Source organism: Cololabis saira, chromosome 1 (assembly GCF_033807715.1).
Source record: "Cololabis saira isolate AMF1-May2022 chromosome 1, fColSai1.1, whole genome shotgun sequence".
In the NCBI taxonomy this organism is placed as follows: domain Eukaryota; kingdom Metazoa; phylum Chordata; class Actinopteri; order Beloniformes; family Belonidae; genus Cololabis; species Cololabis saira.
In genome coordinates, this window is record NC_084587.1 from 17,090,748 (window position 1) to 17,103,922 (window position 13,175).

Genomic DNA, 13,175 nt, shown 5'->3' on the forward strand with positions numbered 1-13,175 from the left:
CTGGCTGAGCCCTCTGTCAGGGACGTCTTCGAGTCTCATTTACGAGAGAACTTCTCTCAGATCCCGAGGGAGGCGGGGGACATTGAGTCCGAGTGGACCATGTTCTCTGCCTCCATTGTCGACGTGGCGGCTCGAAGTTGTGGACGCAGGGTCTCCGGTGCCTGTCGTGGCGGCAATCCTAGAATCCGGTGGTGGACACCGGAAGGAAAGGATGCCTTCAGAATGAAGAAGGAGTCGTACCGGGCTATGTTGGCCTGTGAGACTCCTGACGCAGTAGATATGTATCGGCAGGCCAAGCAAGCCGCAGCTCGGGCAGTCCTGGAGGCAAAAACTCGGAACTGGGAGGAGTTCCGTGAGGCCATGGAAGAAGACTTTCGGTCGGCCTCGAGGAAATTCTGGCAAACCGTTCGGCACCTCCGAAGAGGGAAGCAGTACTCTCGTTGGACAGTGGAAGGAATACTTCGAGGATCTCCTCAATCTGACTGACATGCCTTCTATTGAGGAAGCAGAGAGTGTGGACTCGGGGATGTGCTCATCCATCACCAAAACCGAGGTCACTAAGGTGGTTTGTAAGCTCCTCGGTGGCAGGGCACCGGGGGTGGATGAAATCCGCCCTGAGTACCTCAAGTCTCTGGATGTCGTAGGGCTGTCTTGGTTGACACGTCTCTGCAACATTGCATGGAGGAAGGGGATAGTGCCGCTGGGGTGGCAAACCGGGGTGGTGGTCCCTCTTTTTAAAAAAGGGGACAGAAGAATGTGTTCCAACTATAGGGGGATCACACTTCTCAGCCTCCCCAGGAAAGTGTACGCCAGGGTACTGGAGAGGAGAATACAGCCGATAGTTGAACCTCGGATTCAGGAGGAACAATGTGGTTTTCATCCCGGCCGTGGAACACTGGACCAGCTCTATACCCTCCGCAGGGTGCTTTAGGGTTCATGGGAATTTGCCCAACCAGTCCACATGTGCTTTGTGGATATGGAAAAGGCATTTGACCGTCGTGCCATTCTGTGGGGGGCGCTCAGTGAGTATGGGGTCCAGGGCCCTCTATGAAGTGCTGTCCGGTCTCTATATGATCGGAGCAGGAGTTTGGTAAGTCAGACTTGTTCCCGTTGCATGTTGGTCTCCGGCAGGGCTGCCCTTTGTCCTGTTCATAATTTTTATGGACAGGATTTCTAGGTGTAGCCAGGGGCCGGAGGGGATCCGGTTTGGGAACCACAGTATTTCATCTCTGCTTTTTGCGGATGATGTTGTCCTGTTGGCTTCATCGGACCGGGTCCTTCAACATGTGCTGGGGCGGTTTGAGGCAGGGATGAGAATCAGCACCTCCAAAACTGAGGCCATGGTTCTCCACCTGGAAAGGGTGGCGTGCCTTCTCCGGGTGGGGGAAGAAGTCATGCCTCAGGTGGAGGAGTTCAAGTATCTCGGGGTCTTGTTCACGAGTGAGGGAAAGATGGAGCGTGAGATTGACAGACGGATCGGTGCAGCGTCCGCAGTTATGCGGTCCATTTTGTCCTCATTTAAATGTAAAAAATTGTGTGCCAACCACTGCTAGATGTCAGTAATACATTCCAGCAGGGAGCTTTGTGCACTAGTGGCTTTAGGCTTCAGTGGCAGATAGATCTGTAGATCATCTGCATAACAATATGATAAGTTATGTCTGGCTATAATAGACCCAAGTGGCAACATATATAATGAAAAAAGAAGTGGGCCAAGAATAGAACATTGCGGGACGCCGCATGAGAGGGAGCCACTGGAGGAGCAGGGTGGGTTCATTGAAGCAGGTGTATGATGATATCTTTAACTCCAACCCAATGACAAATAAGCAAATTGCAATGCATCCTGGAAGGTGCCTGTTCGCTTATTCAGGTGAGCAAATAAGTCTTTCCAGGAGTTTCATGATGTGGGATGTTAGGGCTACATGTCTATAGTCATTAGAAGAAGATGGACAAGATCTTTCTGGTACTGGATCAAAGCAGGTTGTCTTCAAAAGCACTGAAACCTTCCTCTGGCTCAGGCTAAGGTTGAACAGGTTCTGCAGAACCTGATGCCGTTCAGACCTGAAGCCTTGTAGTCTCTCCAGTTGCCTCTTCACCTGACTGCTAGAGATAAATAGGCAGGAGGAGGATGATGGAGGGGGCCCAGCATCTCCTAATGTGGTAGGAGGCACCGATGAAGCCACAGCAAGATCCATGAAAGAGGTGAAAGATGAGACAGCTGAAGATGACAGGGAAGCTGAGGTGAAAAAGAAGATGGGAGGTATGTTTGGCTGAGGGCAGGAGAAGAGGATGCTGAACTTGTTTCTGAACTAAACCTGTTGAGGAATGTGTTCAATTTATTGACTCTGTACAGACTTCAATCTGTCTGATCCTCTTTCTTGAAGCCTGTGATCTTCTTCATCCCTGACCACACATTTCTTGTGTTGTGCTGCTAGAGTTTGTTCTCCAGCTTACATCTACTTGTAATCTTTTCTTTCAGTTGGATTTGCACAGATCTTTTTATCGTATTTCTACTTTTATTGGAGTGTGTATTTGTGTTATTAGGGCCCGAGCACTGACAGTGCGAAGGCCCTATTGTATCTTTAGGAATTTTTTTTTTTTCTCGTTTTTATTTTTCCGAAGAAATTAGGGCCTTTTTGCCCCCCTAAACGTGCCCCAAAAGTCACCAAATTTTGCACGCAAGCCAGGCCTGGCGAAAAATTTGATATTTAATGGTTTGCATTAATGGGCGTGGCAAAATGGCTCAACAGCGCCCCCTAGAAAACTTGCCTCAAGCCCCACAATACGGTTTGACGTACATGCACGAAAATCGGTACACACCTGTACCATGTCGCAACGTTTTTTTTTTTTCTTGAACATAATTGGTGCAAATTAGCCCCGGCCCTTCATCTGATTGGTCGATATCTGATAGTTCCTACTTTCTGCCATAACTTTTGAATGGTTTGATATAGAGAGTCGTGGGTGGTGTCATCTGACTCGGTTTTGACTCTTTCACCTTAATTGGTGCAAATTAGCCGTGCCCCATCTTCTGATTGGTCTATATGTGATAGTTCCTATTTTCTGCAATTACTTTTGAATGGTTTGACATAAAGACTCATGGGTGGTGTCATCGGACATGGTTTTGAGTCCTTGAACATAATTGGTGCAAATTAGCCCCGCCCCTTCATCTGATTGGTCGATATCTGATAGTTCCTACTTTCTGCCATAACTTTTGAATGGTTTGATATAGAGAGTCGCGGGTGGTGTCATCCGCTAAATGTCCAGGCCTGAAGACATCTACATGCAAGTCATACAAGCACTTCCACTGCAGCCCGCCTGAACGTGCACAAGGGTGCGAGGGCCCGTTCATCGCTGCTTGCAGCTTTAATTATCAATGTGACCTTTTTTTTTGTTGAGGAGCTCTTTTAGATCCTTGCTGACCCACGGTTTGTTATTGGGAAAACTTTTCACTGTTCTGGTGGGGATAGTTTTGTTCTCACAAATGTTGATAATGTCAGTCAGACACTCATTGATGGCACTGATGTCATATTTATGTGGCTCACAGAGTGCATCCTAGTCTGTAGCCTCACAACACCCCTTTAGAGTTTATTTAGCTTCCTTTTAGATCACCTCCTCGCAAAGTTTTGGTCACAAGTTGCCTCTGGATTATGGGCAGGGCTGCACATAATTATTTTGGTCTGGTGCTCAGAGGAGCCCCTGGATATGTGACTTGGGGCTCCAAAAACGCGGTGACCCGTCTCGCCGGATCGATAAAAGAGGGATGCAGGAATAAGTTATAGGCAAAACGATATTTATTCACTTATAAAGATGAATTAACAAATTATGGTGCGTGTTAGTCTGTAGAGTCAGTATAAAAGTTACAGTTTTTATCGGCCAGATTGGGATGCTCACGGCATATTTTGCACCTAGGGTTGCCAACTTTCAGAAATAGAAATAAAGGACGCCCCGATTTCAGCAGCGCAGGAGCCCAAAAAAAGCCCCAAAACTTCTAAACTGCATAAAAATTTGTTTATTTTATATGAAAAAATTTGTTCTTTAATAGCATTGAACTTGCATGACTGTACAGACAGCCAACCAACTAGCAGCTGAAATAGCCTCCTATGCTATGTATGTCCACATCAGCCAAGGTGTAGAATATTGCTTCAGGTAAAGAATATGGTGTAAAAGTTAACTTATGAGTCCTGGTACAGATGGGTTCACCAATGAATTTTATAAGAACTACATAGACCTCATCAGCCCAATCTTGGAGAGAGCGTACTCCGATGTTCTGGTGAAAGGGGAGCTGCCGCCGGCCTGGAAGGAGGTGATCATCTCTGTTATTCCCAAAGAACATAAAGATCCCACAGATTGCGCCTCCTACAGGCCGATTGCACTCCTAAATACAGATTGTAAATTGCTGACGTCTATACTGGCTAAACGAGTTGAATTGGTCATCACTACTGTAATACACCCGGATCAGACGGGCTTCATAGCTGGCCGGCACCTGCCAGATAACATTCGCCGACTACTTAATGTTATGGAATATAGTAATAACTATCCACTCCCCTGCATGGCACTGGCGGTCGATGCCGAAAAGGCATTTGACCGCGTATCCTGGTCGTTCTTGCTTAAAACCTTGGATAAATTTGGATTTGGCCCAAACTTTAATAGATGGATCCAGCTGTTATATGCTGCCCCCCAGAGTATGGTCAGAGTCAATGGACATATATCCCAACCTTTTGATCTAGGAAGAGGAACTCGCCAGGGGTGTCCGCTGTCACCACTCCTTTTTGCGTTAAGCATTGAGCCACTGGCACAGATGATAGGAGAGGACATAGATATTAAAGGTATAGAAATTGGCAACGAAATTCATAAGATCTCACTATATGCGGATGACATTTTAGTTTATTTATCAGACCCACTAAATTCAGTTCCAAGGCTGATGGACTGCTTTGTCAAATTTGGAGCCCTCTCAGGGTATAAAGTCAATGTTAATAAAACCGAAGCCCTGGCCCTGAATACACTTGTAACGCACCAGATGAGAGCAGCATTTTCGTTCAAGTGGCCAAAGGATGGCATTTCCTATTTGGGAACCACTATACCACAAAACTTGGATATGTTATACAAGGCAAACTACAATAAATTAATTGACAAGATATCTGCTGATCTTAACAAATGGGCTGTGCTGCCCCTCACTATTTCAGGCAGAATAGAGAGTATTAGGATGAATGTGCTACCTAGGTTACTATTTCTCTTTCAAACACTGCCCCTCCCGCCCCCAAAAAACATGTTCACGATTTTAGACCGCCTCATCTCTAGATTTATCTGGCAGGGAAGGCGCCCCCGTGTAAGATACAAAACTTTGCAGTTATCTAAACAACATGAAGGGTGGGGACTCCCTCACCTTAGACCAGTGTTTCTCAATCCTGGTCCTCGTGGGCCCCTGTCCTGCATGTTTTAGATGTTTCCCTGCTTCAACACACCTTGATAAAAGTACCTGTGTCATCAACAGAGTTGTGCAGACCTTGATGACAAGCTAATGAGGACCATTAATTTGAATCAGGTGTGTAGGTGCAAGGAAACATCTAAAACATGCAGGACAGGGGCCCACGAGGACCAGGATTGAGAAACACTGCCTTAGACATTATTGGCTGGCCTGTCAGCTAAGGGCTTTGATCATCTGGATTTCAGATAAGACGGACACAAGGTGGTTGGAACTTGAGAAGTCACACTGCACTATGGCACCTTTATCTAGGGCTCCATTTACTGAAAATAAATCCCTAGAAGAGACTCTGGGTAGATGGTCAAAAACTACTCTAGCAGCATGGAGAGAGGTGCAGAAGAATTTTGGCCTCCCTTGTGATGTGTCTGTGTTGTCGGGTGTGGCTCATTTAAAGGGTTTTATACCTCTAAAATTGGATGCAGGGTACAAAAGATGGGGACATCTAAATCTTGACTACATTCACCAGCTCATTGAGGACCAGGAATTGAAGACATTCGAACAGTTGATGAATGAATTCAACCTGCCAAGATCGGATTTCTATAGATATCTTCAGATAAGAAGTTATTTGTTTAAACACCCAGACTGGAACCGCATTAAAAAAAATCAGACTCCCCGATTGAGCAATACCTGAAAAAAATTCAAAATGGAAAGCACATAGGGAGACCAATATCTAATGTATACCGAATACTGTCTGCCCTGAAACAAGAAAACACCCTACATATCAAACAAAAATGGGAAGCAGAGCTTGAAATAGAAATAAGGGAGGAGGTTTGGGACAATATTACATCTGAAATACACAAAGTAACTAATGCAAACCTATGGAGAGAATACCAGTGGATAGTCCATAGATTCTTCAGAACCCCTGGAATCCTTTCCAAAATAGACCCCAATCGAACCAGTGAATGTTGGAGAGGGTGCGGGGAAGTCTTTGCAAACCACACACATATATTTTGGAAGTGCCCCCGATTGCACAAATTTTCGTGGGAGATATTCCACTTATTGGACAAAGTATTTGTTGTTTCTCTACCCAGGGACCCACTATTGGCCATCCTTGGGGTTATTCCTGATGCAGGGATGAGCAGGAAAAAGATATAACTGCTAAATATATTGTTTGCAGCTGCCAAAAAGGCAATAACCCTGAACTGGCTTAAGAAAGACCCTCCAACAGTAGTCACGTTTCAGACAGTAGTTAAGGGAATTTATGCAATGGAAAAGATAACATGTATGTTGAGATTACAAAATGTACAGTTTACCGATCGATGGGCGCCTTGGTTGAAGGTGGTTGGGGACGATTGGTGATGGGCAAGTGCGGGAGGGACCTCTTACCGGATCTTATCATCTTGCACGTCGGCTGATCCACTGGGGATTTGATGGGAAACTGTGGCTGCTGTTGTCCTATGTTAACTTTGGTGTGTATTTTATCTTCTATAGCCCGTTGGGCTTGTTTGTTTTTTTTCTGTGTTTTTTTTTTTATTTCTTTGTTTTTTTTTTCTTGGGTAACTAAACGGTCTTTAGGCACAAAGTGTTTTGACGTGTTTTATGTCTTGTTTGTTACCAGTACTGCTATTGTTTTCTTTTCTGGTTTGAAAGTAGAATGTAAAAATGAAAAGGAGATCGTGTGACATCTGAAATGTGTGATATGTATGAAAATGTTGCTCAATAAACATAAAGTTGAAAAAAAAAAGTTAACTTATTTCAATAATTCAACTAGAATATGGTGTAAAAGTTAATTTATTTCAATAATTCAACTAGAATATGGTGTAAAAGTTGATCTATTTCAATAATTCAACTTAAAAGGTGAAACTAATATATTACCTAGTCTTATTACATGCAAAGCAAGATATGTTGAACCTTTATTTGTTATAATTTTGATGATGGAATTTTTTATTGATTTCATAAAATATTCTCAAATTTATTTTTTATTTGGGGTTTTCATAAACTTTGAGCCATAATCAGAGAGCAGCGTCTTGCTGGTGCAGGAAACTGCTGCACGCAGTGACGGACACTGGCTGATTTATGGTTCCCCGTTGCACCAACGCAGAGCTTACGGGGTAGGATACGCGGGAACGCGAACGTACGGTATGCGTCGCCGCGTAACATCATGCAGCCACTTCTCGGCGAACACACGTTTTCTGTTCGATTCGGGTAGTGGTTCAGTTTGGCATCTCTTTGTAGTTGGTGGTGGTGGAACGCCAAAATAATTACTTAATGGCGCTTGCTTCTTGGACATTTTGACGAGACGTGTCGGGGTTTGTTCAGTAAAGCTGCTTGCGATCATAGGTCCTTCCATCTCTTCCTGCCCAACCCACCGCCGCAACGAGCATGGAGGGGGAGTAAGGACGCGCTGTGATTGGCCAGTACCAACTTTGAGTGGCAGTTCTGGGGAAAAGCTCTCGCAATAGATTTTTTAATATTAGTATTCTGATCTGGCCACAACCAATAATATGAGCCCCAGCTGTTGGTACGCAAAAGCGCTTCGCAGCACAAGATTGACAGCGCACTGTGGATTTTGACGGCGCATGCGCTCTGGCGGCCCACTTATGTGCAGCCCTGATTATGGGTTTGTAGGTGGAGGAGAGAAAAAGAAGATGAGGTATTATGAGCTGCATTATGCACGGTAACGGGCCACAACGCTGTACTAACCCGCTAAATACTACAAAACAATGGACTGTTAAATGTGCAAACCCGTTACAACAGTCACCAGTGCAGCATGGTGGGAGGGGGAGAAAACCTGACGGAAAGTCTGAGCGGACACTTGAACTGTGGGGGTGTGATGTCATAAAGGAGATGTGATTATGTGTATGGGACCAGAGGGGGTATTGTGGATTTTCTTTTTCCTTTTGCTTTTTTTTTCTTTTTCTCCTGACTGGCAATTGTTACTGCTAAGCACCAAGAGACAACAAATCCATCTTGTCATTTTTTTTTAAATAACACTGCCTCCAGTTTATCACTGCTCGGCTAGCTTGGCCACAAAGCTCCCTTTTCCTTTCTCGCTGCTTTGCTCCTGCCCTACATCCACAATGTGATCCAATTATCTAATCAGCCAATCACATTGCAGGGGCAAACAGAGTATAGCAGCTTGACCACAGCAGATGCCACTCGTGTCAGCTAAGAAAAAAAAAACTGAGACTATAATTTACAAAGACTCATCAAAATTTCACAATTATTATAATTATCCTATTACTGAGTTTTTATTTTTTTTAAATTGATACATAGATGTCTCTGATGTGCAATACAGAGAGATCAAGGAAAGATTTGCAGCAGATTAGGGTGATCACAAATCAAGGATGGAAAGGGTGTTTCTGAAGTATGTCAGTGGGCTGTATGACAGCAGTGAGATGTGTAGAAGGAGTAACAGAAGGGTTTCAGGTGGAAGTGGGACTGCATCAAGAATTGTCCACAATGGATAATTGACGACTGAAGTCAGACGAGAGTATTTATGGAGTATATTTGCAGTTGATATTGTGGCCTATAATGATAGAAGGGAAAATTAATGAAGCATATCAAACAATATAAATCCAAAGATCTTCAATTGGAATCTGCAGCACAGTAGGATTTATTCTAAAATTCTCATAACCTTTGCACAAAGTTGCTTCAACTTGAAAACCATCATCTTCAAGTTTGTACATTGTACATTTGTACACTCACCCAAAAAAAACCCACAGCAGATAAAAAAAGAAGTTCCATTCAACCAGCCAATTGACGGCTGCTTGTCCTTATATGGGAAAAAAAAAAGTCTACATAGGTTATTACATCCACTTGTGAAACCTAGGTAACTGTATTTCATGTTCAAATCACCATTGCTGATGGACGGACTGAGATGCATTCTTATTGCCGCTGGTAATAATACATTTTTTTCATTTTCTAGATGAGATTTTCCAGGAAATATTTAGTAAATTTATAAATATTTGAACTTTTTATGTTGACCTCTTGAGCTGCATTTTACATTTATTTTTTCTTTTAAATTGGACAATTTTTCTTCATTTATTCTAAACATAATTGTATTTCTACTTCAGGAATTGATTTATGCTGTCATTTTTGGGTTTCTGGATCACTGATGGAGGTGACAGTCAAACCTGGAGACAACATCACTCTGTACTGCGACTGCAAAGTGTCAACCGGAGTATACATAGCATGGTTCAGGAACTGTTCCCATGAGAAACAGCCACGTCTTGTTCTTAATGTATTCAGTCGTGGTGATTGGAACAACTGTCAAAAACCTCCTCGTTATGAATTTGTGAATAACTCTTCTTCTGATTCTCATGACCTATTAATCATGAACATCTCTGATTCTGATGAGGGCTTGTACTACTGTGGAACTAAAGAGGAGAGGGTTGAAGAAAAGTTGACTGAGAATATTATTTACAATTACGGCTACATTACAACAAGGATCAAAGTTGGTAAGTACTTTTGTTTTAATTATCTATGTGTGGCTGTGATTGTGTTCACAAAAAATTATATGATTCGACTAAATGATCGTCGAAGTGATGAAATGTTTTCCTATATATTATGGTATAGCTTTAGAAAAACAAATGTTCCATGAAGATCCACTCTTTTAAAGAGCTGTTGGACAGCAATCCTTTTAACAATCAAACGCTATGTATGTAGCACCTTACTACTACAATCTTTATTTCAGACTACAAGATCCATATTGAACATCTTACAATCTTACAATAACCAGCTGCCGCCCAAAGTGCTTTACATCAATAGCAAATTTGCACAGAGGAGATAAAGGACAAAAAAATCATATTTGAACATAACGCATAAATAAAATCCGTTTCGAAGCATAAAACCTTTGTGGCAGAAATCTATAAGTGTCTCAGGGTGAGAAGAGAAAATAAAGAATAAGTGCTTCATACAGGAGCTGTTTCTTGTTTTATTTTCTGCAAGTTTGACAGTGCAGATGGAAGTTCTGTGGAAGTTGTGTCAGTCATCAGTTGACAGTATCCATATGTTCTACATTCACTCTTGGTACCCAATCATCTTAGCAATTCAAGGGAGAGAAACAATATGTAGTAAATGGACAATATAAACAACAAGGGATCATTGTTCCTATTCAGTGTTTGCACATCCTAATGTCAATAACTATTCCTAAAATAAAAAGAGCAAGGTGCTCTTACAGCTAGACGGCTGTGCGGCTGGGGCAATAAGTTCATTAAAGAAAAAAAGTAATCAGAAAACAAAAAGTGCTTTAGTCGAGAACAAGTTCATATAAAAAAAAGTGAATATATTACGTTTTATGTCACTAACACCGACACTTAAAAACATAAAGGCTGACTAAAATAAAGATAAAAAAAAAACACTTGTCAGAATTGTGTGCCAGCACTGATATTAAAAGTAATTCTAAATAAATAGGTTTTTAGCCTTGATTTAAACAAACATTAAAACTTAAAAATGCATTTTTAACTTGACTGATAGCCAATGGCGACTCCAGGGTAATAGTTAAACAGGCTACAGCATGCATGTGAAGACTGGTTAATGCCAACATACAGGGCATTACAATAATTCACCCAGGAGAGCTGGTGAAAGCATGAATTACTTTCTCCAGGTGAAGAAAGTCTTCACCTTGGCAAGAAGACCCAGCTGGTAAAATGTAATTTTACAACAGATTCAATCTGCTTCCCAAATCTAAAATCATTGTCAAATAAAACCCCCAAGTCTTCCACAAAATAATTACAATTATAAGACAAATCACCATAACCTGCCAGGGGAAATGCCATTTCTGCTGTGGTTCCAAATAAAATAGCTTCTGTTTTATCTTTGTTAACATGATGTAAAGCAATGGTTTACAAAGGTCCTATAGACAACTTGTATTGTAATAGATGCTATATAAATAAATTGGAATTGAATTGGCATAAAATGGCCAAACACAACAAGAGAGATCTGAATACCAGGTGAACCTGGGGTGACATTATATATCTTTTATATTCTGTTTGACTGATGTCAGTTTATGAGTGTAATACTGGCAGATGTTTTTACAGGTTGTTGTTGAGGCATCTAGCAGAACAGAGGTACATGGCTTGATAACAGAATTAATAGCAGTGGGTTGAGCGGGCACCAGAGGCTGCCATCCTCGTGCAGGCAGCGCAGGTTCAATTCCCAGCCTGTCAATCTCTACCACATGTCTCTCAACCAAAGTTTCATATCCACTGACTTTCAAAATAAATGCCACTGGAGCTCCAAAAAACCCTAGGATGATTACAATTTATAGTAGTTATGCCTGTTTAACAGCCGTCTGTAGTCAAATAAGCAGTCTCTCAGAATTTTAATGAACTTTAATGTATATCTGAAATCCAAGTGACTAATTTCAGAATTTGGAGGGAGTTTAATATCTGATCGAAATATATCTTAAGAAAATGGGCTGAAATTGAGAAAAAGATGAACAATGTTGCAGCAAGAAGTGCTAATACAAACAAACCAAAAAAATAATAATCCATCAATAAAACCACAACAAATATGGTTGTGTCAGGAAGGTCATCTGATGCAAAAATCTGGTCCAAATCAATTTATGGAATAGAATAATTTTCACCAATGTTTCCACCTTTGTTTTTGATCCAGACATCAACAAGGCTCTCCAGGACCATGATTTGTGCTGGAATCTGGTCTTGTATCTGTGTCCAGCTGTTTCTGTTCTCTCCGCACTCCTCTCTTCTCTTCTGGTCTATAAGTTTTGCCAGAAAACAGGTATATGCATCTATATATCTCTTCAGATACAATAAGAGTGCTAATATGATTTTGATGTCCAATGCTAAAATGTCTAATTTGAAAGAATCTGTGTTTTTATCCCCTAAGATTCAGCAAAGAGACGTGAAACAAGATACCAAACATCAAAGACACAGGTAAATAAGAGCAATACATTGACCAGTATTATTTTAAGTATTGTTCTTTCTCATTTTTAAAATCTACACTGAATACAGCAGAGGTAGACTGTGTGCTGTTACTGACAACGTCCTGGGTTTTGTTACAAATTCCTCTGAAAGCTTTTATGTTCATACAACAACATGATCAACAATGCTTCACAAGAACTGTTCAATCTTAGGCTGAAGACGTGTGTTATGCTGCCCTGGAGATCCGTCCAGGATTACAGAGATCAGAGAGGAGGACGACGACTCAGAGTTCAGACTTCTGCACATATTCTGCCATCAAGCCCTCTCAGGTGTAGAGATTTAACCTCAACATAGAATGATGTTGACATATAAATGACAAGAACTAATTTTGTGAATCTTTTTTCTTTTTTATCATTTGTAGAATAAAACTGAGTTTTTCAAAAAAGGACCTGAAAAACACTGTTATGTTCCTTTTCCCCCTCATAAAATTGTAAGACACTTCGACATTGAAGATTCATCCATTCCTTTTCTATACCTGTTGGGTTTTGGGAGCAGGGGGAACCATCGGGGTACCCCAAGTCATTGGGAGAGACTTGGGAGTACCCTAATGTGAAGAGGGAGGCATCTTTTGAAAAATCTTCAAGGAGACAAAGTAAAGTATGCCCAAGTCAAAGTACCACACAAAGATTTCCAAACACTCCCTTTTACACCTGGTATAACACTTCATTTCCATGTACCTCCATTAATCTGAACACGCCTCTTGCTGTTAAATTCAGGGAAGGCCAGTTCTATAAGAATGGATTGGTTTGGTGCTAATGATGCTAATGACACTAAAATTGCTGACAGTAGTCACACCAACTCATTGCTGC

General features: G+C 41.8%; 1 protein-coding gene across 1 annotated transcript; it reads left to right on the forward strand.

Moving 5' to 3' along the window:
• Positions 1–9,282: 9,282 nt before the first annotated feature.
• On the forward strand, positions 9,283–12,733 carry LOC133451328 (uncharacterized). Its single transcript, XM_061730296.1, has 5 exons — positions 9,283–9,319; positions 9,496–9,879; positions 12,038–12,163; positions 12,272–12,318; positions 12,519–12,733. Exons 1-5 carry the CDS (start codon positions 9,286–9,288, stop codon positions 12,639–12,641), a joined length of 714 nt encoding a protein of 237 aa, XP_061586280.1. The 5' UTR covers positions 9,283–9,285; the 3' UTR covers positions 12,642–12,733.
• Positions 12,734–13,175: the final 442 nt, after the last annotated feature.